The sequence below is a fragment of the Hypanus sabinus genome, chromosome 21, assembly GCF_030144855.1.
Source record: "Hypanus sabinus isolate sHypSab1 chromosome 21, sHypSab1.hap1, whole genome shotgun sequence".
NCBI classification, from domain to species: domain Eukaryota; kingdom Metazoa; phylum Chordata; class Chondrichthyes; order Myliobatiformes; family Dasyatidae; genus Hypanus; species Hypanus sabinus.
The window spans coordinates 56429163-56456805 of record NC_082726.1 but is presented as its reverse complement, the minus strand read 5'-3'; the positions used below and the strand labels follow the sequence as shown (position 1 = coordinate 56456805).

At 40.2% G+C, this 27643-nt stretch overlaps 1 protein-coding gene across 4 annotated transcripts in view; it reads right to left on the bottom strand.

The window, feature by feature from the left end:
• The window catches only part of sord (sorbitol dehydrogenase), a 64319-nt gene extending 37260 nt beyond the window's left edge, over positions 1-27059 (bottom strand). The window contains exons 1-4 of one of the 4 annotated variants that reach the window (XM_059946602.1): positions 26760-27032; positions 25168-25233; positions 23973-24148; positions 793-826 (exon numbers count right to left, since the gene is read on the bottom strand). In XM_059946602.1, the coding sequence (XP_059802585.1) occupies positions 793-826; positions 23973-24029 (91 nt within the window). In that variant the 5' untranslated portion in view covers positions 24030-24148; positions 25168-25233; positions 26760-27032. The other 3 variants (XM_059946604.1, XM_059946601.1, XM_059946603.1) reach the window with 3 other exon arrangements.
• Positions 27060-27643: the final 584 nt, after the last annotated feature.

The window sequence follows — 27643 nt, the reverse complement described above, 5'->3', positions numbered from 1 at the left end:
AACGGTGATTTAATCACCAGCCCTTATTTATATATTAAAAATAAATCTTACTAATATATGCATCAAACCAAGAAGCCAGAAGAACAGGTGCAAAGGACACATGCATACTTTGATATCACCATGCTAGTAAGTCAATAGTGACTCATAGAAGGCACTCATGGTTGATACAAAGTTATAACAGTATCTTTATTATATAAAAAGATCCTTTCATTCATTATATAAATTAAAGTTAAATTTTATTTTTTTTATATATAAAGTTAACATGTTCGGAAATACAAAAATATAGAAATAGTCAAGTTTCCTTCTTAGGAAGTAATTTTGTTCCTGCTATTCATAAAATACAGCTGTTTATAAAAGAGACAGAAGTCACTCTTAAGTTTCTCAATAAACAATTTTAAAAATTTACCCCAAAAATGGTAAAATTGTCAGCATTCAATTAATTGAAATGGAATAGGACTTAAAAACATAAAATACTGGAAATGTTCTGCTGGTCAGGCAGCCACAAGTGGATAAAGGTTATTGACATTTTCATTAGAACTGGGTAATGATACAGATGATATAGAGCTGTAAATTTTTAACACTATACCTTGCTTGCCACTACCTAGCTGTTAATTGGTCTGCTGAATATCTCTAGTTTTTTCAATATTAATTTCTGATTCAGCAGCTTTTTTATTTAGAATTAATTATTTGACTTAAAACAGGGATTTGATATTACAGTCCAATATTTTCTGCTATTTTAAGTTACAGTGCCAGTTATGAAAATAAATATGAGTTAAGGCATGAAAGACTTACCATTAGATTCTGGCTCTGGAATTGGTCGATATTCCTGTGAATATAGAGAAAATGGAGAATGTATTTGAGAGAGATTAGAGCCATCATGGTCGTCTCAAATAAAAAAATGTGAAAATTCCAATTTTACAAATAAAATGGAATGACAAGCAGGAATACATGGTAGCTGTATTATTAAAGCCATTTAAGAACGGCCTGCATATTGTGATCAGCAGCTATTGGATTATGCACTAAATTAAATGACTGTTATCATTCATTTGTATTTAATGATCTTGCAATTACAGTTGTGATCTGAGTTCAATCCTGCCCTCTGGGACTATGTGTTGGTCTGTTAGTTCTTCCTATGAAAACATATGGGTTTCCCCCTTGTGCTCCAGTTCCCTCCCATATCCCAAAGAAATTTTAACTGGTAAACTACTATAAATTACCTCTAGTACAGCTGAGTGGTAGGGATGTAGGAGAGAATTAGTTACAGGGAAATAGTTGGGAAAATGGATAGATAGGATTTGTCTGACAATTGGAAAGGCCTGATGGTTCGTAAGGAAATAGGAGTTGCATACAAGACCATCCTTTCCATTGTGTCTTGACAGGCTTTTAACAAGAGCTATCATTTTCCAACTCCATTTCTTGCATTATAATTGTTACAAAGGATTCAACTTCTAATGTAATTTCCAGTAAAGTGCTTAGTTCCTTAACTCCCAATGGGACATTATTTTCTGAAACTCCCATTTGGAACAAGGTAGGACCACAGGTAAACACTCAAAAAAGCAATCTTTGCTCTACCATTCCCTGCCACAAAGGTTTGTACACCACCAGGTACAGAAACAGCTACTGCCCTTCAGACTCCTGAACCAGCGAGGATAACTTCACTCACTTTAACACTGAACTGATCACTGAACACAACCTATGGACTCATTTTCAAGGATTCTACAATTCATGTTCGTAGTATTATTTATTTGTTTAGTTATTTATTGTTGTATTTCTTTGTATTTGCGCAGTCTGTCTTCTTTTGCACATTGGTCGCTTGTCAGACTTTGTGAATGTAGTTTTTCATTGATTCTATTGTATTCCATTTTTCTAGTGTGAATGCTTGCAAGAAAGTGAATCTTATGGTGACACCTAAGGTAGGTGGCATTGTGGATAATGAAGTAGGTTTTTCAGAGCTTGCAGAGAGATTTAGGCCAGTTAGAAGAGTGGGCTGAACAATGGCAGATGAAGTTTAATGCTGATAAGTGTGAGGTACTGCATTTTGGTAGGAATAATCCAAATAGGACATACATGGTAAATGGTAGGGCATTGAAGAATGCAGTAGAACACAGTGATCTAGGAATAATGGTGCATAGTTCCCTGAAGGTGGAATCTCAGGTGGATACGGTAGTAAAGAAAGCTTTTGGTATGCTGGCCTTTATAAATCAGAGCATTGAGTATAGGAGTTGGGATGAAATGTTAAAATTGTACAAGACATCGGTAAGGCCAAATTTAGAGTATTGTGTACAGTTCTGGTCACCGAATTATAGGAAAGATAGCAACAAAATAGAGAGAGTACAGAGATTTACTAGGTTACCTGGGTTTCAGCACCTAGGTTACAGGGAAAGGTTGAACAAGTTAGGTCTTTATTCTTTGGAGCGTAGAAGGTTAAGGGGGGACTTGATAGAGTTATTTAAAAGGGGGATAGACAGAGTTGACGTGGATAGGCTTTTTCCATTGAGAGTAGGGGAGATTCAAACAAGAGGACATGAGTTGAGAGTTCAGGGGTAAAAGTTTAAGGGTAACATGAGGGGGAACTTCTTTACTCAGAGAGAGGTAGTATTGGAGTATAAAAGTTGCATTGTATGCTGTGTAACCAAAACTATGTAGTCAGCTTTGAACTTGCTATTTGCTATGCATATATCCAATTTATAGTAGGAGAATGAAATCTTAAGAATGTAGAAGACAATAGTGTGTTAATGAGAGGTAGCTAAGAGATGTAGATTATGTAGTCACCTTTGAGTTTGCTATTTGCTATGCATGTATCCAATTTAGTAGGAGAATGAATTCTTAAGAATGTAGAAGATAATGGGGTGTTAATGAGTCTCAAGATGGCGCTTATGGAGTGAAGCGGTTTTTGGCTTTGCTCCAATCCTTTTTTTAACCTACAAACATCCCCTGATTGATCTTTTTATACCTATTCTAAAAGGGTTTAAACATATGAAATTTTTTTCAACTGTTTGAATCATTTTCAACTTGCTGAAATGTCTAGACCAAAGGAATCGAAACAGACAAAAGAACCATCAACTTTAGAAGCAATTGCGAATCTTATGGACAACAGACTTGGAAAACTGGAGAGTAAATTAACCGCAAAGCTTTCTACGTTGATGAAATTTTAAAGACATTTGACGCAAAACTTCAAGCACTTACACTGGGTTCACAAAAACAACAAGCGTAGTTCTTGAAGAAGCCGCTAGCCAGAGAGATCGTATAATTGAAACTTTGCAACAACAGCAAGCTGCGACTTCTCAACAGAAGAATCGTTATAAATCTAAAATCACTGATCTTGAAAATCGCTCTCGAAGACAAAATCTTCGGTTAATTGGGATTCCGGAAAAATTTGAGAATGACAATCTCACTGTTTTTTTCTCCAAATTTTTAATGGATGTCTTTGGCTCAGAAGTACTAGATTCTCCTCTAATAATCATCTGTGCACATCGCATTTCTCATTTTCATTCAGATTCAAGTTTGAAACCACAACAAGTAATTCTCCGGATCCATTATCCTCATACCAAAGAGCGTTTGATTCGGGCTGTCCGGAAAAAGGGTATGATCAGCTTTCAAGATTTTAAATTCTGTATTCTGGAAGACTACAGTCCCGAAGTTTGAAGGGCAAGAATGGCTTTTAAATCCGTTATGTCAGAAATTCATCAGGAAGGCTACAAGCAAGCGCTGTTATTTCCAGCACATTTGAGAGTTACTCTCAAAGACGGAATTTATCGGCTGTTCAAATCTCTAGCAGATGCTCAAGGATTTCTTGAAGAATAACATTTTATTATTTTTATGGGTTGACTAATGTAATAATTAGCTTATAGATTTGGATCTTTTATAAAATGATGTTTTTTTATGTATGGCTTACATGTATTTCTTATACATGGTAAAGTCTGTTTTTGGTTTATTCTGAGTTTGTTATTTTTTCATATTATTAATCTGTTAGTTTTGAAAGTAATTCATTAGGGTTTTCTTTTAAGTTCGTATACACTTTTTAAATTTTTAACATTTAAATATTAAGATTTTTAAAAAACTAAAATGTTGTTTCTTCTTCCCGGAAGACCTTAGTGCTTGGAACGTCACATCCGTTTTGACGTGTTTGAATAAGTTTAAAACTTTCTTTTAAAACACATACAATATTATTCATTTATGGGTTTTATCATTTTAATTTTTTAAAATCTTTTTGTTATATAATATACATATATATATTAGTATATTATATATACTAATTTTATTTTTTAATTTTTGTTATACCAACCCTTTCTTAAAATATGGGTGGTTTGTATCTTTTATTCAACTTTTTTTTGTTTGAGTTGCCGTCTTGAGACATGGGGGTAATTTTAGTGTTAGGTTGCTTGCTTGCCTCTTTTTGGCTTTTCTCCTGGGGTTTTGAGGGTGGAGGGAGGGGGATTTTTGTTGTTTTCTTTTTGCTTACTTTATGCTTAGTTTTACTTCATGGGCTCATATGAAACTACAAAAATGGTTGCAGTGTCATGACTTCCGGTTCCTCCTTGAACTTACTTCCCTCTTCCCGATTCATGAGTTCATTTTTTTTAAACCTTATGTGTTAATTGTAATAAATATTGTCAATATGAATAAGGTTATTAATTTTGTTTCTTGGAATACTAATGGTTTAAATCATCCGATCAAATGGAAAAAAAATATTCAAAGTATTCCATAGAATGAATGCTAATGTTATCTTTGTACAAGAGACTCATGTGAGGAAGGTGGATAGTCAACACTTTTTTAGGTATTGGAAAGGCCAACAATATCACTCGAATTCTCAAGCCAAAGTAAGGCTTTTCCATTTTTATAGATTCTTCAACCTCCCTTATACACTATGAAACAACTTCAGACCCACAAGGTAGATTTTTGCTTATTACTGGTCTACTTTTTAATCAAAAAGTAGTTTTAGTTAATGTTTATGCTCCAAACACTGATTGTCCTGAATTTTTTAAGTGTCTATTTACATCCTTTCCCAATTTGAATCAGTACAGGCAGATAATGGGTGGGGATTTTAACTGTTGTTTAAACCCTTCGATGGATAGATCTAAGCCCACCCAAGCTCTTCCGAATAAATCGGCCTCTCTTATTAATTCCTTTATGACTGATTCAGCAATTTTCAAAATTTGGCGTTTTTTTACACCCCAATGACAAAGAGTTTTCATACTTTTCTCATGTTTATCATAAGTATTCAAGAAGTGATTACTTTTTTTATTGATCACCGTTTACTTACAGATGTTATCGATTGTAAATATGACTATTACTGTTTCTGACCATGCACCTTTGAAGCTATCTATTAAGATAATGGATTCATCTATTAATGCTAAATCTTGGAGGTTCAACTATTTTATTGCAGGACTTAGACTTTGTTAATTTTATTAAACAACAAATTGATTTGTTTTTTTTCAACAAATTCTACAGCAGAGATCTCTAGTGGAATTTTATGGGACACTTTTAAAGCATTTATTCGTGGACAGATTATTTCATACTCTACTGCAGTTAGGAAATGAACTAATTCTAAAATATTAACATTGGTTGATAAAATCAAAGCAATTGATAAGATTTATTCAGTGACCCCCAGCAAAGAACTTTGTAAAGAAAGAGTGGAACTTCAAATGGAGCATAGTTTGTTATTATCCTCTTCAATTGAAAATCAGTTAATTAAATCTAGAACCCAGTTTTATGTACATGGAGATAAGTCTGGCAAATTATTGGTTAATCAATTGAAAACTGCTTCGGTTAAACGACAGATTACTAGGATTCATAAAAAAGATGGCACTCTGACGATCGACCATAAAGAGATAAATAAAGCCTTTCAAGATTTTTATAATTCCTTATATCAATCAGAATTTGTTAAGGATTCTTCTATAATAGATAGATTTTTAAGGAAATTGAATATTCCAAAGTTAACAGTAGAGGATAGTGTATTCCTAGGTACACCTATTACGAAAACTGAAATAAAAAGGGCTATTTTTTCAATGAATTCTGGTAAAGCTTCTAGTCCAGATGGTTATACTGCAGAATTTTTTAAAATCCTTTTCCTCTATCCAAGTTCCACATGGAAGGTTAGTTAAGAAGGTTCAGTCTTTAGGTATTAATGCTGGAGTAATAAAATGGATTCAACAGTGGCTAGATGGGAGATGCCAGAGAGTAGTGGTGGATAATTGTTTATCGGGATGGAGGCCGGTGACTAGCGGGGTGCCTCAGGAATCTGTTTTGGGCCCAATGTTGTTTGTAATATACATAAATGATCTGGATGATGGGGTTGTGCTGTCTTTACGACAGTTATTTAGTTTATAATATTTTCGCTTAGTAATTCATTCAATAGTATTTTCTAGTTAGAATTAGAAGTGTTTAAAGTATATTCATTGCATGTAAAATATATCGGCATGCGATGACGTCACATCCGGTTTCGCCGCGTCTTGTGGGAAAATACCGGTTTGAAATTAGCGCGAGGGTGGGGGCTTTCCACGAGGCTCACCTGAGCAGAAGTAGTTTTGCAGGCATGAGAAATCACAGTGAGAGCAACGCTGTAAGTTAATAGATAATCGATATATTGAACTAAGATGTTAATGCCGATCCTGTTAGAAGTAACGACGGTAGATAATACTTATGCTTTCGTTAGTTAAAGAGTCGCAGATAGTTTGCATGGAAGTGTATTTAAAGTAGTCAATGGAGCAGGTAAACTCTCCTTGTATACTGCACCTTAGTGTAATGTAGTTATAGTCACCTTTGCAAGTATTTACACTTGAAATGTGATATTAAGGAAGGAACAAATACTGTATCAATCTTGTATTGTTTTATCAACAGTTTTCACCATATGTTAATGTGAAGAGTGAACAGTAAATGGTTAATCTTACTGCGATCTGGTTTGCATTGGCTGTGGTTTATCCGGACGTTAAATTCGGCGTTCGTTACACCCGAAGGAGAACGTTACAGCGAAAAAGCGGCATTATCAGGTGTTTCAAGTGCTGCAATGTCAGCTCAATCCAGCATCAAGTCGACGCCGCCCAGCGACAGGGGCAGTAAACCGACATCAAGTAAGCAAACCCAGGCGTTATCAGGTGTTCCAAGTGCTGCAATGTCAGCTCGATCCGGGATCAAGTCGATGGCGCCCAGCGACAAGGGCAGTAGAACGACATCAAGTAAGTCCGCACAGGCAAGAGCCAAGGCAGAAGCCGCCAAGGTGCGACTGCATTACGCCAAACAAGAAGCAGTTTTGAAAATGAAACTGGCCACCAGAGAAGCCGAAAAGGCTGCCAGAGAAGCCGAAAGGGCCGCCAGAAAGGCAGAAGCCGCCAAGGTGCTACTGCGTTACGCCAGACAAGAAGCAGTTTTGAAAATGAAACTGGCCACCAGAGAAGCCGAAATCCAGAAAGAAAGGGCCGCCAGAGAAGCCGAAAGGGCCGCCAGACAAAGAGAAGAGGCTGCCAGAGAAGCCGAAATCCAGAAAGGGCCGCCAGACAAAGAGAAGAGGCTGCCAGAGAAACCGAAGAGGCTGCCAGAGAAGCCGAAATCCAGAAAGAAAGGGCCGCCAGACAAAGAGAAGAGGCTGCCAGAGAAGCCGAAGAGGCCGCCAGACAAAGAGAAGAGGCCGCCAGAGAAGCCGAAACCCAGTTGGAAATGGCAAAAATATCGACAGAGTTGCAAGTGCTGCAGCGAGAAAGACAAGAAGAAGCTGCCATGGCGGAAGCAGAGTACATAGAAGAAGCTGAAGGGTCGCGTGATCTGACCGAAGCAAGATCTACTTTAGAAAGGACCAGACTGGAACGCACAAGCGACTATGTACAATCTCAAATAGACAGGCAGGCTCGTCTCCCCTCTCCATACGTATTCGATAACTTCCCCAGCTACGAGGAACCTCAGAGAGTCACGAATGCATCACATCCATACAAGGAAGGAAATTTACCCTCACGGCTCCGTGATGAAGTCAAGAATGAAAGAACCGACAACGCTCCTTCACCCCCACAACAGGACGGCGGGGAGGGAGAGGTTCACTCCAGGATAACAATTGTCAGCTCGAACTGTACAGAAGTTTGCGGTCAAACTCAGTCAAGCCGTTCTTGTTCCGAGATCTGCCTCACTGAGGTGTACCCTAAAGAAGCACAACAAGACATTACCAAGCGTAAAGTAACCGATGAGACGCTAGGTCAGTCAGTTTTCGTTCAAACCGAGCACGGAAACAAACTTGCACAATCAGCTCAAGATACCATTTCTTTAAAACCCAAAGACACCAAGGTCTTCAGAGATGAAGCAAATAAGGGGGTTGCCCCATTGCCTTTCAGAGAACCACGCCAGCGCTCACCAGATAACAAAGAGCAGGCAGTCAAACGGTTCACGTCCTTACGGAAAACCCAGAAAAGGAAACCTGAGATGCAGCAACGCACCCGATTGGCCCAAGAGGTACTGTGCACCCTAATGGCAGAGGTCACAGCCATTATAAACGCACAATCATTCCTACCTGTGTCTTCTGACCCAGAAAACCCCTTTATACTTTCGCCATCAACGCTCCTTACGCAGAAGGCAGGAGCACCTCCTCCACCAGGAGACTTCTCAGACAAGGATTTGTACACAAAGCAATGGAGACAAGTCCAGGCTCTGGCAAATCAGTTCTGGCCTCGCTGGAGACAAAAATATCTACCTTTGTTGCAACAGAGACAAAAGTGGACAGAACCCCGAAGGAATCTTCAAGTTGAAGACTTAGTCCTGCTCAGGGACAAGCAAACCACCCGCAACAGCTGGCCAACGGCCAGAATCACTGCTACATTCCCTAGCGAGGATGGACATGTCAGGAAGATCGAATTGAAGACTACCGACCAAGGCGATGTGAAAATTTACCAAGGGCCAGTTACAGAAGTTATTCTACTTCTACCCAATGACTGATTAAGAGACTAAGTTTTGTACTCTGCTCATTGTGACCTTACGAAGGTCAAGCGGGGAGTGTGCTGTCTTTACGACAGTTATTTAGTTTATAATATTTTCGCTTAGTAATTCATTCAATAGTATTTTCTAGTTAGAATTAGAAGTGTTTAAAGTATATTCATTGCATGTAAAATATATCGGCATGCGATGACGTCACATCCGGTTTCGCCGCGTCTTGTGGGAAAATACCGGTTTGAAATTAGCGCGAGGGTGGGGGCTTTCCACGAGGCTCACCTGAGCAGAAGTAGTTTTGCAGGCATGAGAAATCACAGTGAGAGCAACGCTGTAAGTTAATAGATAATCGATATATTGAACTAAGATGTTAATGCCGATCCTGTTAGAAGTAACGACGGTAGATAATGCTTATGCTTTCGTTAGTTAAAGAGTCGCAGATAGTTTGCATGGAAGTGTATTTAAAGTAGTCAATGGAGCAGGTAAACTCTCCTTGTATACTGCACCTTAGTGTAATGTAGTTATAGTCACCTTTGCAAGTATTTACACTTGAAATGTGATATTAAGGAAGGAACAAATACTGTATCAATCTTGTATTGTTTTATCAACAGTTTTCACCATATGTTAATGTGAAGAGTGAACAGTAAATGGTTAATCTTACTGCGATCTGGTTTGCATTGGCTTGGTTTATCCGGACGTTAAATTCGGCGTTCGTTACACCCGAAGGAGAACGTTACAGGGGTGGTAAATTGGATTAGTAAGTATGCCGATGATACTAAGGTAGGAGGTGTTGTGGATAATGAGGTGGGTTTTCAAAGCTTGCAGGGAGATTTATGCCAGTTAGAAGAATGGGCTGAACATTGGCAGATGGAGTTTAATGCTGAGAAGTGTGAGGTTCTACATTTTGGCAGGAATAATCCAAATAGAACATACAGGGCAAATGGTAGGGCATTGAGGAATGCAGTGGAACAGAGTGATCTAGGAATAACAGTGCATAGTTCCCTGAAGGTGGAGTCTCATGTAGATAGGGTGGTGAAGAAGGCTTTTGGAACGCTGGCCTTTATAAATCAAAACCATTGAGTACAGAAGTTGGAATGTAATGTTAAAATTGTACAAGGCATTGGTAAGGCCAAATTTAGAATATTGTGTGCAGTTCTGGTCACCGAATTATAGGAAAGATATCAATAAATTAGAGAGCGTGCAGAGACGATTTACTAGGATGTTACCTGGGTTTCAGCAGTTAAGTTACAGAGAAAGGTTGAACAAGTTAGGTCTCTATTCATTGGAGCGTAGAAGGTTGAGGGGGGGATTTGATCGAGGTATTTAAAATTTTGAGAGGGATAGATAGAGTTGACGTGAATAGGCTGTTTCCATTGAGAGTAGGGGAGATTCAAACGAGAGGACATGATTTGAGAGTTAGGGGGCAGAAGTTTAAGGGAAACACGAGGGGGTATTTCTTTACTCAGAGAGTGATAGCTGTGTGGAATGAGCTTCCTGTAGAAGTAGCAGAGGCCAGTTCAGTTGTGTGATTTAAGGTAAAATTGGATAGGTATATGGACAGGAAAGGAGTGGAGGGTTATGGGCTGAGTGCGGGTAGGTGGGACTAGGTGAGATTAAGAGTTCGGCATGGACTAGGAGGGCTGAGATGGTCTGTTTCCGTGCTGTGATTGTTATATGGTTACTTTCTCCTTGGCTTTGTAAAATTTTTAAAGATGCATTAATTATAGGCAAATTGCAACAATCTTTTTATGAAGCCTCTATTTCTTTAATTCTTAAAAAAGATAAAGACCCTATTGAATGTGCATCCTGTCAGCCTATATCCTTGTTGAATACGGATTTTAAGATTTTTAGTAAAATTTTGGCTACTAGATTAGAAAATACATTACCTCGAATCATTTCTGAAGATCAGACTGGATTTATTAAAAATCGCTATTCATCTTTTAACAATAGAAAATTAATTAATATTATTTATACTCCTTCACCCAAAATACCAGAAAGTGTCATTTCCTTAGATGCTGAAAAAGCATTTGATAGAGTTGAATGGCCATATTTATTTAATACGTTGCAGCATTTTAATTTTAGTTCAAAATTTATATCATGGATTAAATTAATATACTATAAACCCTTGGCTTCGATTTTTACCAATAATCAAAGATCTCCCTTTTTTCCAGTTATTCCGTGGTACCAGGCAAGGTTGTCCTTTAAGTCCTTTACTATTTGACATTGCTTTGGAACCTTTGGCTATAGCTATTCATGAATCACCTAATATTTTGGGTATTACTCGTTGGAAGGGGACGTACAAGTCATCATATATGCTGATGATTTGTTACTAAGCCTACCTGACCCTGAGAGATCTATTCCTGCTATTTTGTCCTTGCTTGCTCAGTTTAGTAACTTTTCTGGTTATAAATTGAATTTTAATAAGAACAAATTATTTCCATTAAATATGCAAGTTCCAATTTAAATGGTAAATGTTTATAAAGTTGTTACAGATTATTTTACTTATTTAGGTATTAAAATTACTAAAAAACATAAGGATTTATTTAAAGCTAATTTTCCACCTTTAATTGACCAAATTAAGCAACTTGCTACCAGGTGGTCTCCACTATCTTTGGCATTGGTTGGTCGAATTAATGCTATTAAGATGATGGTATTACCCAAATTCTTAATTTATTTCAAGCATTACCAATTTTTATTCCTGAATCTTTTTTTGATATTATTGACTCCAAAATATCTTATCTGTGGCAGAATAAAAATCCTAGACTAGGCAAAAATTATTTACAGAAGCCTAAGAAGGAGGGCAGTTTGGCTTTGCCAAACTTGAGATTTTACTATTGGGCAGTTAATATACGATATTTAATATTTTGGACACAAGAATCGACTATAGCTGCTTGCCCACAATGGGTAAATTTGGAATGTAAATCTGTACAAGACTTTTCATTGTTTTCAATTTTAGGATTTTCACTTCCTTTTTCTTTATCTAAATTGAATAAACAAATACCGTAGATTCCGGACTACAGAGCGCACCTGATTAAAAGCCGCACGCTCTAATTTTAGAAAGAAAATCAATTTTGTACTTGTACAGGCCGCACCGGATTTTAAGCCGCAGGTGTCCCACGTTGTAATATGAGATATTTACACAGAAAGATATTACATATGAGGATTTTTTAACTTTTAATTAAATCCGTATGGTAACATAAACAAATACATATTGCAAATGCTTTTTTTCCCGAACAGTGCCTGTAACACAGCTACTTTTAAATATACATATGCATCGGTAACACACAAATTACGTTGCGTATACTTTTTTACTGAACAGTGCACGAACAACATTCCAATATCTCCTAACGACTGGTAAAAAAATATATATACTGCAGCCTACCAGGAAAAGTTATTGATCGCCTTTAACTTAAAAGCTGCATCATATGCTTTTCTTCGAGTGTTTTCCATGTTGATGAGGGTGAGTACAAATGACTGATATACAATAATTTAATTGTGAAAGTGCGCTTGATTTATCGTACAATTTCATTGGACCTCTGTGAACTACTCATCAATTTTATTGGTCTTGCTATGATCCCAGCCCCCTCCTTTGTGAGAATCGCAAGAGCACCCGTTGAGGGGGGGGGTCAGTAGACCCAGTCGGAGAGAGAGAGAGAAACGTGCCAAATTGCACGTCCCACCCGGGATACAGAATAAGGCAACAGCGACTATTGTCTCATGGAGACCACGTGAAAAGCCCTCGGGCAAGGTGGGCTGGTTGAGAGAGAGGTTGCATCATCCCAACCTGATTGACACCTGCGAGACCGTGAGGAAGTATAAAGGAGAGCCTCAGGGGGACAGCCCCCTCAGACGCACCAAGAAGACACGAGAGAGTGTTCCCGCAGCAGCAGGAAGCCATGTGCGTTAGATTCCGGGATTGGAATTTGTGGCTGGAGTCACAGAAAACCGCTTTTAACTAACATCGGGGCGAGGAAACCAACTCTCCCCCGATTTCACGGAAGATTCATCAAGACTCGGCAAGTTCTTTCTCTTCTCCCCCAATCTCTCTCTCTCTCTCTCGCTCGCCCCACATGAAACCCAGCGATTTTCAAAGGGCTGAGGCCTGCAGACTTTCTGAGTGACTTTTATATTTCCAACGGACAATCTATTACCCCCTAGACACCAGCAGAGCTCACTTCTTAATGATGATTATTACTATACCCGCGCTTTAGATTGAGTGTTGACAATGTGCACTATCTGAATGTATGTATTAACCCTACTTTTGTGTCCCTTTATAAATAAAACGTTTGAAAATAGTGACATCAGACTTCAACGGACCTCTCTATCTTTGCTGGTAAGTTCTCCAGTTACGGGATTCATAACAGTCTACTGTTACGAGGCAAAATGTTTTTGGCGGCATGAAAAAAAAAACATGCATTAGCTGCACCGTAGTATAGGCCGCAGTGTTGCTGCAGTGTTCAAAGCGTGGGAAAAAAGTAGCGGCTTATAGTCCGGAATTTACGGTAACTAATCCTATAGTCAAATATACATTGCGAATTTGGTTTCAATTTCGTAAATTTTTTGGTTTGAATAAGTTCATTTTATCATGCCCTATAATATCTAACTATTTTTTTTTTTCGGTCCTCTTTTATGGATCAAGCTTTTCTTATGGAAAACAAAAGGTATGTTTTTGTGATTTGTTTTTGGATGATAGCTTTATGTCCTTTGAACAGCTATCTAATAAATATAATTTACCTAAAACTCGTTTTTTTTTAAAGATATTTGTAAGTTAGAAATTTTTTGTATAATGAGTTACAGTCTTTTCCGAAACTATGTCCATTGGACATTACGGAAAGAATTTTAGCTCTGAATCCTTGTCAAAAGGGTTTAGTAGCTGTCATTTATAATATGATCATGAAAATACAGCCAGAAGTATCAGATAAAATTAAGGAATGGGAAAAAGAACTTCATTGTCTTATATGCACTGTGCAGTGGGAGAAAATTTTACTATTAGTCAATTCGTCTTCTATTTGTGCTAAGCATGCCCTAATACAATTTAAGGTTGTACATGGAGCTCATATGTCTAAGGATAAACTTGCTCGATTTTATTCTTATGTTAATCTAACCTATGACAGATGTCATTCTGATGTTGCTTCATTGACCCATATGTTTTGGTCTTGTCCTTGTTTGCAAAATTACTGGAAAGACATTTTCAGTATTATTTCAAGAGTTCTGAATTTCAATTTCCAACCGCATCCTACTACTGCAATTTTTGGTTTACCAATGGTGAATAATAGTTGTTTATCCTCTTCATCTCAACGAATGATTGCATTTGTTACATTGATGGCTAGAAGATCTATTTTATTGAATTGGAAAGAAATTAATCCTCCAACTATAGTTCAGTGGTTTTCTCAAACTATCTCTTGTTTGAGCTTAGAAAAAAATAGAAGTGTTGTTTTTGATCCTTCAGTTAAATTTGAAGAAACTTGGAGACCATTTATTCAACATTTTCATATGAGTTAAATTGTCTTTTCCTAAACCTCACTTTTATTATCCTTAATTATTTGAACGGAGGTTTGGAGTTATTGGCAATACTATATATATTTAACATTATGCAATGGCCAACGTTGGTTAGTGTTTTTCTTCTTTTTTTGTTTTTTTTTTCTTTTTATTTCTTTTGTTCTTAAATACTGTGAGTTTGGGAGGTTATATATATTGATTATTATATATTTGAATGTCTACTTAAACTATTAACTATGTACTCTCAAACCCTTTGTATTCATGTTTTATTTATGTTTGCTTAAAAATTAATATAAAGATTTAAAAAATTAATATAAAGATTTAAAAAAGCAAGAGGTAGCTAAGAGATGTAGATTAGAACATGATTAAGTCAATGCGTAGAAACTATAGTGGCGGATGTACTTGTGATATGCAACTATAGACCGATTGGATATGCTAATGCAACCAAACCAGGAGATTGCTATAAAAAATGCTACGTACAAGGATCGGTGGGCAATCAGCGACTAGCTCAATGACTGTCTCAGCTTTGATTTGCAAATTAAAGTTTAATACTTCTTGAAGAATCTTCTGTGTCTCCTGGTCGTTTGTGGGGCATGAGATACGACGACAAAATTGGCGACCGCGGCAGGATCAGAAAGAGACCCGCGGAAAGGAAACGGCAGATTGGGGACGCTTCCCAGTCCTCTAGGGACCCCCACAAGGCTAACAGAATTAAGGGTACACCCAAACAAAAGGCAAGAGCTTTTTCCGACAATTTGGACTAAGAATTCTGTTGGTTTTGGGGAGGTCTTGGAGTCTCAGAAGTGTGGAACCACTGCCGAAGGGTCTCTCCGGTCCAAAGAATCTGGCAAAATTGGGGGTTAACAGGAGGCTCAGAGGATCGATCAAGAACACTGCAGTGAGGGTAAGTACAAATAAGCTAATAAGTGAAGAAAAATTCCACCTGGTGTTGGTAAGTCCCTGTGGATACCGCTTCGTATAAAACGAAGGTCTGAACAGGCAGGGAAAGGGAAAATAGAGAAAATCCTCATGGATACCGCCTTAAGAGATAAGGGTCTGAACAGAGGAGGTGCAAAGAGAAAGTTCTGTGGATACCGCTCTAAATAGAGATCTGTACAGGCAGAACAGAATAGGAAACAAGGACAGTCCAATATATAGTTTAAAGCGCTGGTAGATAGACGATAGACTAGGCATAGAATTAGAGTAAATAATATTATCCAGTAAACAAACTGTGAATCTCTGAAATACCTTAAAAAGAGAGAACAACATGACAGGTAAAGGAACGGCAGTAGAGATTCTGAGCAAAAAAATCCTGGTAAATAAATATGAGATCACAAAAACTTCAGGAAAATGGGAAAAGAGAACCAAAAACCCGGTCACAAAATGGCCAAGAGAAGGAACGTTTGATGTAAGCTTGTGCGAAGAAACGGAGGCACTAATTAAAAATTACAAACCAAAAGATAAATCTAAGAAGAGGGCAAAAAAGAGAACGAGAAATGGAAGTGCTAAAACTCTTCAGAATGGAGGGAGAAAGGCTGAGGAGGATAGGTAGAATATTGATTACAAGCGAGGAAGACACTAAGGTGCAGGAGAAACAGCCTGTTAGAGAGAGAGAGGAAGGTACAGTGAGAAACTGGCTTCAGCTCCGTACCCGGATGTGAAAGAAACAGTAAAGCCCCCTCCCTATAATGAGGAAGGAACCCCTAAGCAGTGCTCCCTGCTGACGGGAACAGTAAACATGCAGGGAGAAGTACAAGCTTGGGATAATGAGGAGGAAAAAAGACAATACGAGAAGGAAAAAGCAGCAATATGGAAGGAGATACAGGCAGAAAGCAGAAATGTGGAACAGGCAAAGAGAGAAATGAAAGAAGAGATTGAATGGATGAAATACTTGAGAGAGGAAAAGGATTATGAGGAGTATCGGTTATACCACGAAATAAACAGACTAGAAAAGAAAGTGGCTCATCAGGGCAGGAAGATATGAGGCATTCAAGAGGAAGTGGAAAAAAGATAGGAGATGAGAGTCTTGGAGAAACACAAGAGAGAAGGGAATCAAGCACGAGTAAGGATCATGAGGAGTCCCTGCCACAGATGTACAGACACGGACAGGAAGAAAGAGAAGGTGACTCATTGGAGGAGCAAGAGTTAAGTGGAGAGAGAGAGGATGTGAGAATTTGTGGGGAAGAGGTAGGAGGCAGAAGCCTAGAAGAGCAGAAGGAGGCAGTAGGGAAGCGACGTGCGGAACTAGAGAGAGAGCTAGATAAGTTACTGAGAGGGGATTGACAGAGGAGATGCGAAAAATACTCCAGGGGCCAACCAAGTATTGAATCAAGACAGAAAGGAAGGACTCCACAGGGAGACCAAGGGAAGAGGACCACCCCAGAGAAATTTGTGTGGGAGGCAGTATAGACGTACCCTGAGACAGATGGGGAGTCAGGTGAGGAGGAGAGCCAGGGCAGGTGGGAAGAAGGAGGAAGAATGACGCCATCGTTAGTTAAAGGATCAGGACAAGTGCAGTATATCCCTTGGGGATCCCAGGAGCTAAAAGGGCTGAAAAACACTCTGCCTAATCTACATGAAGGAGCAGGGAAATGGATTAGAGCCTTTGAAGAAGAAACGGCGGGACGATTATTGGCTATGGGAGATTTGAAGGCACTATTGATAAGGTTGATGGGAACCTCCAAATTTAACTAACTAATGGAAATAGCTGGCATAGTAAACTCGAACGACCCAAAAACTGATGGAGACGGGTTTGACAGAGTGAGGCAGAGGGTATGGCAGGCCCTCAGGAAACTTTATCCACCCAAAGTGGACCCCAAAGCCTTAAAGGGGGATCCACTGGGAGACACTGAAAACCCAGCAGCCTACATAGAAAACCAGTTGAAAAGGAGGAGACTGGAGACTGAGCAAGAGGTGGAAAATAGCTTATTTATCACCACACTGTTCCGACATAGCATTTTGGATGCAATGCCTCCGCAAGTAAAATCCAAACTGGAGGAAGTGGTTGGGTTGATGTCAATGACCCCACAAGAATTTAGAGACCATGTAGTCCATGCGGTTGAGAAATACCAGAAAGACAAACAAAGGTTGGCTGAGCAGCAGGAAGAGGTGCAAAGAAAGTCAATACAAATGCAGCTCTAAGAATTCAAAAAGAAGGAAAAAGAGAAAAGCAAAAAGATGCTGCCAGCAGCCACCAGTCCGAGTACAGTCATCGAACTGGATGAAGCACCGCTATATGGAGGAACTGATCATACTGTAAGACAAGGGCCGGAAAACCCCTTGCCAATAATGAACGTCTTTGGAGGAGCATTCCCACAAATGCCCTATCAGGAACAGACTAAATTCAAACAGCCCAGACAGGACTGGAAGTCCCAAAGAAGGGGACAGAGGAACTATGGGCAGAGGGGACCAGTGAGGAAACAGGGGGAAAGAGAGGTAGAGAGATTGTGCTGGGGATGTAATCAGCCAGGTCACACAAGAGATTGTCTGGTTACACCATGGCCTGTCACACACCAGCAGGAACCGATAAGGAGGGAACTAAAGTTTAGCCAAGGACCAGCCCCCACAGGCCCAAGCAGACCTGTGAACCCCTATGCGAGGTATTAGGGGTGCCCCGAGAACTCAAGTGGGAAGGGACATTACCCATTGTTAACAAGGGAGGCAGACGAGGAACCCATTGTTCAGGTTATGTTAGAAGGGCAACTGACACCAATGATGATAGATACTGGAGCCACGTACACTTGTGTACAGCCACAGTATGCCCTTCACCTTCCCATGTCAGGAAAGTTTATTAAGATGGTAGGGTTCTCGGGGAAAACACAGTTGACAGTGCACAGCTCCAGTGCAGTTGAGAATGGGATATAAAGGAATTGTTTTGCCGGTGCTAGTATTTAAAGGAACTCCAATTAATTTGTTAGGCAGAGATACCTTATTGAAACTGGAATTAAAATTAGAATGCACCAGAAATGGGCTGAGTGTGGAAAGAGCAAGGGCTCAATTGATAGTGTGAGAAGACAAGGCGGCTAATGTCATTTGGATAGGAGACATTGCAGATCAGATTCAGGAAACCTGGGACAAATGGAAAAAAGGGCATGCAGGCTATATTACCCAGGGCGGTAATGCCCAAATCTGAGCTACATTGTACAGTGATTTTTGACGAGACTCAGAACAGGGAGTTAGAGGAGAGATGGCACCTGGAGGCTTGTACCCAACAGCACCTGGAAGGGGGGGCTGTGATAATTGGAAAGCAAGGGGCAGCTTTACAAGTTAAGTGGAACACCTTTTTAGAAAAATGGTACTGGATACCAGAGGCTGCGCCCCACGTAACGTTGTTGGTAAACAAAGGACATTAGTCCTTTGGACCCTTAGTTAAGAGTGCTGAAACTGTAACAACGTGGAGGAAAATCACGCCAGAGGTGTGGATATCAGAAGACAACAATTGCATTAAAATAATGGTAAGTGTAGATATAGTAGGGACAGTGAGAGAGGTCGAAATAACTCCCCAACGCCATTGTTGGTGAAGGAAAGAGGCCAGCAGAAAGATAGAAGTTTAGATGAGTTGCCATCTATTCTGTGGTCACAGCATGACAAGGACATAGGCAAAATAAAAACAGCTAGTCCGGTGGAAATAAGGCTGAAAAGAGGAGCAATTCCACCCAGGAGACCACAATACTCTCCAAGACCAGAAGCAGAAGAGGGAATTGCATCGACAGTGCAGGGGTTACTTAAAAGAACAAACAGTCCATGCAATACCCCATTGCTGCCGGTCTTAAAAGCAGATAAATCTAAGTGGAGATTGGTGCATGATTTGCGAGCGGTAAATGATGTGGTAGAGGACTGGCCAGCGGTAGTCCCCAACCCACACACGCTTTTGACTAATGTACCACCAGAAGCAAGTTACTTTTCAGTGATTGATTTGTGTTTGGCTTTCTTCAGCATTCCTCTGGCCGACCAGTGTCAGTAACTGTTTGCATTTACTTACAGAGGTGCTCAGTATACCTATACCAGAATGCCGCAAGGGTTTAAACATTCACCATACATTTTTAATCAGGTGTTGAAGGCAGACCTAGAGGGCATACCATTGGAAAGTACATTGTTACAGTATGTGGATGACCTGCTGATTTGCTCCCACAGTAAGGAACAGTGTGAGCAGGACACTATAACTCTGTTAGAGAAGCTGGCGCACGGAGGACAAAGTATCCAAAAAGAAACTGCAATTTTGCATGCAGCAAGTGGAATACTTAGGCAGGGTAATATCCAAGGGAGTGAAGGCGATAGCACCAGATCAGATTGAGGCAATAATTAAGGCCCCAAAACCCCAGACTGTAGGGCAGATGACGACATTTTTGGGAATGGCAGGGTACAGCTCAGATTGGATAGGAGAATATGCTGAGATTGTGGCACCTTTGAGAAAGATAATGAAAGAAGCAGGACATACAAATTTGAAGCACGGCTTACAGTGGAATGAAGAGGCAGAGATAGCTTCCAATACTATGAAGCAGGAATTGCAGTCAGCACCAGCATTAGCTTTGCCTGACTATGAGAAGGTTTTTCATTTGTTTGTATCCAACCGACAGGAGGGTTATGTCACAGCAGTTCTAACACAAGAGACACGCACAGGAAAAGCAAAGCAGCCGATAGCATACTACAGTATGAAACTAGATGAGGTGGCTCAGGGGTATCCACCCTGTTATCAGGGATTGGTGGCGCTGTACTATGCATATGAAAAGGCATCATCTGTAACCCTGGGCTATCCTGTGACTCTGTACACACACCACAAAGTAGCAGAATTGCTAGAAAGAGGGAAATTTGTGCTGACGCCAGCCAGGATAGCAGTGTATCAGATGCTATTGACATTTCCAGACATAACTATACAGAGATGCACTACCAGTAATATAACCGATTTTGTCCCTTTGGGCTATGGAGGAGAACCCCATGATTGTGTAGGGAAAACGATGACATTTGCCAAATTGAGAGCAGATTTATGGTCAGAACCACTAGAGGATGCAGATAAAAAGGTTCTGTTCGTAGATAGCTCTTGTTATAGGGATTATGATGGAAACCATGCAGGATTCTCAGTAGTGCAGCAGGATCAGTCGAGCTATAAGATTATTAGGATGGAGTCCTGTCCCCAACCGTGTTCTGCCCAACTAGCAGAAATCAAAGCCCTGACAGCTGCGTGTGAAGTGGTGGAAGGTGAGACAGTAGACATCTATACTGATTCAGCATTTGCTCATGGAGTATGCCATTTGTTCGAGGCAGTATGGAAACAGAGAGGTTTTAAAAAAAGCAGTGGAGATCCCATACAACATTGTCAGCAAATTCTAGACTTAATCAAAGCCATAATGAAACCTAAAGCATTGGCTATAGTAAAATGCCAGGCACATAAAAAGGGAAATGATCTAATAAACAAAGGGAAATCAAGTTGCGGAAGAGGCAGCCAGAAAAGCGTCTGGATGTACATCAGCTGTCATTGCCCCCCCAGGTAAGCCTCACTCCAGAATCTCTGGTAGAGGACCTAATTAAAATACCAGGTAAGGTAACTTTGACGGAACAGACAATGTGGAGACGACAGGGGGCCAAGCAGAACCCGGAAGGCTTGTGGAGCATGGGAGACTGTTTGTTGGTAGCACCCACCCCTCTACTGACGATTCTGATTTCAGAAGCGCATGGGATTGACCATTGTGTAAGGGGGGGGGGGGGGGAGTGATAAAGAAAATAAAGGATGGTTTTTGGTCACCTTATTTACAGGCTTCAGTGGACTTTGTCTTGTCACAGTGCAAGGTATGCGCACAGAATGCAGGGTTCGGACATCAGTTATTTGACTGGTTAGGAAGTAGACTCGGAGGATGAGGAGCATGGCTGACTAAAATGGCAATAACTGTCAGTATTGTATTGTTGAGCTGTGCTGTTTTCTTCCTTGTCTCAAGTCTCTTGTAGTGCGTGCTGCAACCAAACAATTTCCGATGCTTGTGGCAATTACTGAAGCAAGCTTAGTGGAGAAAGAAACACCGAAAATGTATCGTTACAGCCTACAACACTTGCAGGATGAACAAGATCAAAACGACAGAGTGGGAGTAGATTGTGTCTTTTTCCCTGTCTCAGGTACAAGGGGACAGGTTTTTGGCTCAGCAGCCCAGGGTAACAGGGAGAGAATACTTTGAGGTCTTGGCGCAGAAAATTAATAGTTTAAACCGAGATTGGGAAATAAATGCTCGAGTTTATTGGGGCTTTTGTGCGCAGACTCTTAGTCTTCTTTCTCTGTGCGAGACCCTATGGATCTCAAAGGGGGGATATATTGGAATATAAAAGTTGCATTGTTTGCTGTGTAACCAAAACTATGTAGTCAGCTTTGAACTTGCTATTTGCTATGCATGTATCCAATTTAGTAGGAGAATGAAATCTTAAGAATGTAGAAGATAATGGGGTGTTAATGAGAGGTAGCTAAGAGATGTAGATTAGAACATGATTAAGCCAATGGGTAGAAACTATAGTGGCTGATGTACTTGTGATACGCAACTATAGACCAGACCGATTGGATATGCTAATGTAACTAAACCAGGAGATTGCTATAAAAAATGCTATGTACAAGGATCGGTGGGCAATCAGCCATTAGCTCAATGACTGTCTCAGCTTTGATTTGCAAATTAAAGTTTAATACTTCTTGAAGAATCTTCTGCGTCTCCTGGTCGTTTGTGGGGCACAAGAAACCACAACAGTAGCTGTGTGGAACGGTAGAAGTGGTAGAGGCAGGTTCGGTATTGTCATTTAAAGTAAAATTGGATAGGTATATGGATAGGAAAGGAATGGGGGGTTATGGGCTGAGTGTGGGCCAGTGGGACTAGAAGTAAGCGTTTGGCACGGACTAGAAGGACCGAGATGGCCTGTTTCCGTGCTGTTATTGTTATATTTGTACCATAATAAATCTATTTCAAACTTTGCAGAACCAGCATTCACATTATATCAATTCTGGCATTTTGGAAGTTGCAGAATCTAGTTTGATTAATATATAATATATTATGGAATTACATTAATATATAATATATTGTGGCGACCCACTTCCTAGCGCACTGGAACCTGCTCACAAGTAGCCAGTGCGCCGGCATAAAGGCCAGTCCCAAAAGGGTGCCAAGTCTGCTTCACCAGCAAGGGGAAAAGCCAGCGCGCGGGACAGCACTGTGAATACGGGGCCCCTACAGCATCCGCGCCCGGGGAGGGTGGGATCAGGAAGGCTTTAAAGCGAGGCCACGAAGTTCGAATAAAATCTTTTTGTAACTGCAGTTCACCGACTCCGTGTTGTTATTTCAGTGCTGCGTGTAGCACACTGCTACAATATTATAATAGTATGGAAGTTGTCCTGTCCAAGACCGGAAGAAGCTGCAGAAGATCGTGAACATTGCCCAGCACATCACACAAACCAATCTTCCATCCTTGGACTCGCTTTACACCACACCCTGTAGGAGCAGTGCTGCCAGGATAATAAAGGACTCGACCCACCCAGCCAACACACTTTTTGTCCCTCTTCCCTCCAGGAGAAGGTTCAGGAGCTTGAAGATTCATACAGCCAGATTTGGGAACAGCTTCTTTCCAACTATGCTATGATTGCTGAACAGATCTTGACCCGGATCTGGGCCGTACCTTCCAACTATCCGGACCTGACCTGCACTACCTTACCTTCCCTTTTTTATTTTCTAATTATGATTTATAATTTAAATTTTTATTATATTTACTTTGATTTGTACTCAAGGGAGCGCGAAGCGCAGAATCAAATATCACTAATGATTTATGCTCTAGTGTCAATTGTTTGGTGACAGTAAAGTGAAGATTAGAAACTTCTTCAGCATCAAGCTTAACATATTTACAACTTTAAATTTGCTAATATAACCCTTTGTATGTAGCACAGTAATACACCGGATTAAAACAAAGTAGGCAAAAAAGTATTAATGGTACTGTGAGATTGAAGATATTTGGGCTAAATGCATTTTCATATTTTAAATTCTTTAAAATCTTGTTGAGAAAAGTTTTCATATAATCAGTTCTGAAATCTAATTATACAGTCTTGAAAAAATATTTGCTAAGTTGATCTGTTCCAAAAACTACCAGAATAACCTACAAAGTTTTTTGTGCATGACAAACATGAAAGATATACTGCAAAAATTAATTTCAGTTAAATATTAGAGAATTATCACATAGTCATCCCCAATCCACTGTTCTTCTCCAAGTACAAGACTTCTCAAATTCACCAGAAATCTAAGAACCCCCATTCAGGAGAGATTATCATGAAACCAAGCTGAACAACTTTCTCCTGCTTTTCATAAACAAGTAACAGGATTCAAATCTGATGTTTGTTAACATTTGAGTAATCAGATAAGTAAAAAAATACTTTAATTATTTACGTGCATTTCCCTATTCTTTTAGGATTTACAATTGTTCACAAATTATCACTGATAACAGTGTAAATAAATGCTGCCTCTATGTTAGTCCTTTCTACTGCAAAATTATCACTTGCACCCTTTTCACTTCCTGCACTTATAAAGTTACAAATATAGAAAAAGAGATAAATTGGTTACCAGTCTCAGATCATTCTTTTCATAGAGCACCACAGACAGGTTTTCATGCTGTGCCATTGCCAGTCTCACTGCTTAAAGGGGTTTGCATAAATTTATACTTTCAGCCGATGACCAATTCTAAATGAGTCCAAAGGCCCTTTTATCACTGAACGTATCCTTGACACGATGTGTTTTCACTGAAAAACAGCACAAATAGAAACTGGGAAAAACAAGCAAAAGTGATTGGGATTTAAAGGCATTTCACTAAATACAGAGATTCATTGCTCCAATTTATAAACAATAGAGCAAAACAATAGTGGAGCCCAAACTGAGTATAAAATAGTGTAATCAAATGGACTTTACTCAATCCACTTTTTTCTCTTTTGCCCACAAGTCAAGACAATTCACTACTTCAAAATGTGCCAGATAGTGGAAGCTTTGAATCGGGGGGGGGGGGAGGAAGGGATTTCAGCTGAAACCAATTTTATAACTATGGAGGACCTTGGTCAAATGGGTCAGGTAAATACCTTTGTGAGACTAGATAGATAGATAGATACTTTATTCATCCCCAAGGGGAAATTCAACATTTTTCCAGTGTCCCATACACTTATTGTAGCAAAACTAATTACATACAGTATTTAACTCAGTATAAATATGATATGCATCTAAAATCACCCTCCCAAAAAGCATTAATAAATAGCTTTTAAAAAGTTCTTAAATAGTTTACTAAAGTGCATTGAGTGGTAACTTAAGCTATATTAATTATAGGATTATTATAGAATTATAGAATTAATATAGAATATAGACTATAGAATTGCGTGTCTGTATTGCTTAATGCCTAGATCAGCAGAGAATCATGGTGCTGCCCTTTAGCCTACTGCTGTACACCACGAACTACGCGACTTAATTGTGGAAGGAAATTCTGAATAAAGGGTTAAAACATCTGAGTTGTTAACATCCTGAACCTTTCTTTAACTAGCAAAATGCCCGGTGCTGATCTTAGTGCACAACGCAACAGTGTGAACAAGGTGGATAGTAAAGGCCGTAATTTGTAGGGAGGACCCTATGGGCTGTCAAGTTTCTGACAATTAAAGAGTTTGTATGGTTTTCCTTCACCTATCTGGCACTAACATTTAAAACAAATTATACTTTTGTACTTTAATGTCTAACTGGATCTAAGGATTTAATGAACCTTCTTTACAGCATAAATACTCACCATTCAGCTTGGGTTCCAGCAAGCTTAGTAATCTATCTTAGTTTCAAGGATGCTCTGATAACCCACCTGTATATTGTGGTCAGAAAAGAGACTGACATTTTCGTTGGAATTTATAAGATGCACAGGATTGACATTTTTGAACTTTGATGTAATTGACTTTGTGTGTGTGTATAAAAAAGGCTTTGACTATTGTTCTTTGGAAGTCTTGACGATCGCACTGTTAACGAGTTATTCTTCCCTTATTCATGAATAAAGGTATTCTCTACACAATTCGAAGTCTGTGTTCCAATTCATTGGTGACAAACTTTAATTGGAATTCCTTAGCAAATTAATTTCCCTAACAACGACTTACAGTCCTGCCCAGATCATCTGTGGGTGCACATCATGTTGGTTTGTCTAACACAGATGTTCAAAAACTAGCTTTGTTGCATCCTGTGCCAGATACTTTTTCTTTCTCTCTGTTCTCCTCCATTCTCCATCCTAATTGTAGGCAGTAAATATAAACCAGAGACCTGATGCAGGATTTGAAGCCTAACATTAATAATGCCTTTCCTCTCGCAGATGCTGTTCAACTTTTGTAGATTATTTGTTACAGCAAATGGAAGCTATTTGTTTTATTTTGTAATTGGACTTCCTTCCCAGATGACTACAGTTCCACCAATTTTAAAATCTAGTTTCTAAATCTAAAATCTGTCCACTTCTGTTGTCTTTTTTTTCTTATCTATTTTATTTCAAAGTATCTTAAATACCTTGTACTTTAGCTACTAATTAGCTAGTGACAATAACAAGAGTTAATATCGCATCACTGGTCTAATAATCCTTATTCTTAATTATTTTGCACAATGGTATTTAGATATCTGACAGCCTAAGTGTAAAATAAAAAGGATGACATAACATGTTAACTTCTCTATTCCTATTGAGTGCAGACGGCATTCTGTAACAGAGAGGATTTCATCATTCTGAAAGCAATGATTGTTTACTGAGTGGCATTTAATTAATTAGGTTGGTTAATTTTTGGACGTACCCATGTTAAGCACGCCCTTATTAACCCAGACATTTAATAGTTCAGAATAAATTTCAGAATGGTACCAACTGTACCTGTAGTGCAGTAATGTACCTCTCCATTCATACTCTGACCTATCTGTTTTCGACGTCTTTCATTGCCAGATAAAAACTGGAAGAACAGCAGCTCATATTCTGCCTAGGAAGCCTACAACCTGAAAACATGAAACCAATTCACCTCTCCAATTTCACCAGTTCCTCCCATTCACATTCACCAACCCTCCAACCCACCTTCTGTCATAAACACGAGAAACTCAGCAGATGCTGGAAATCCAAAGCAACCCACACAAAATACTGGAGGAACTCAGCCGGTGCAACCCTCCGGCGAGAGACGGCTGCGGACACACAACCAGTAAAGCGTGCGACAGCTCTGGGCTCGCAACGGGGGCGGCGCCGCGGCCCACTCCGGGCACAGGATGAAGGAAAATGCCAAGAATGCCGCTGCTCCTTTAGCGGGCAGTGCACACTCTCCCTTCCGCCGCCCGCCCGTTGTCCGAGAGTCCTGGGGAAAGAACCGCGGACACACTGACCAGCCGGACGGATCCCGTAAGCGAGGGCGGCGGACCCGCTGCCGCCCGCCCGTTGTCCGAGAGTCCTGGGGAAAGAACCGCGGACACACTGACCAGCCGGACGGATCCCGTAAGCGAGGGCGGCGGACCCGCTGCCGCCCGCCCGTTGTCCGAGAGTCCTGGGGAAAGAACCGCGGACACACTGACCAGCCGGACGGATCCCGTAAGCGAGGGCGGCGGACCCGCTGCCGCCCGCCCGTTGTCCGAGAGTCCTGGGGAAAGAACCGCGGACACACTGACCAGCCGGACGGATCCCGTAAGCGAGGGCGGCGGACCCGCTGCCGCCTCCCCATTGGTCAGGCGCGAGCCTAATCGGGAGACGCCTCACGCGCTTGTCGTACTCCAACCGGAACTGAAGCCGCGCGAGCAGCTGTTACCGCGTGGGTGGGGGGGGTGGGGGTTGGTATGGGGAGAAGAAGGGAGCGGGTTAATATGGCTCGGGAGTTAACGTGGGGGAAAAGGTTGACAGGATTAGCTCGGAGGAAGGAGGATCGTATGGCTTGCATGGTCTGTGGGAATAGCATGGAAAGAATGACATAGGGGACCAGGGTTGGCTGGGAGACAGGAATGAATTTGGAGTGAGGTTGACACCAAGAGGAGTTGGCATGGGGGACGGTTGAAATGGGGAGGAAAGGTTGAGGTGGGGGAATGAGGAAGACGCGAAGCTAGGGCTTGACAGAGAGAAGTAGTCAACATTGGAGAGACTTTAACATAGTGGAGGAGGTAGAATTATAGAAGGGAAGAACATCAGGGGAGAGGGTAACACGAATCAAGAGGATCAGTGATAGGTGGAGAGGGGTTCACATGGTGGGAGGAGGAGGTTGACGTAAGGAAATGAGGAAGAT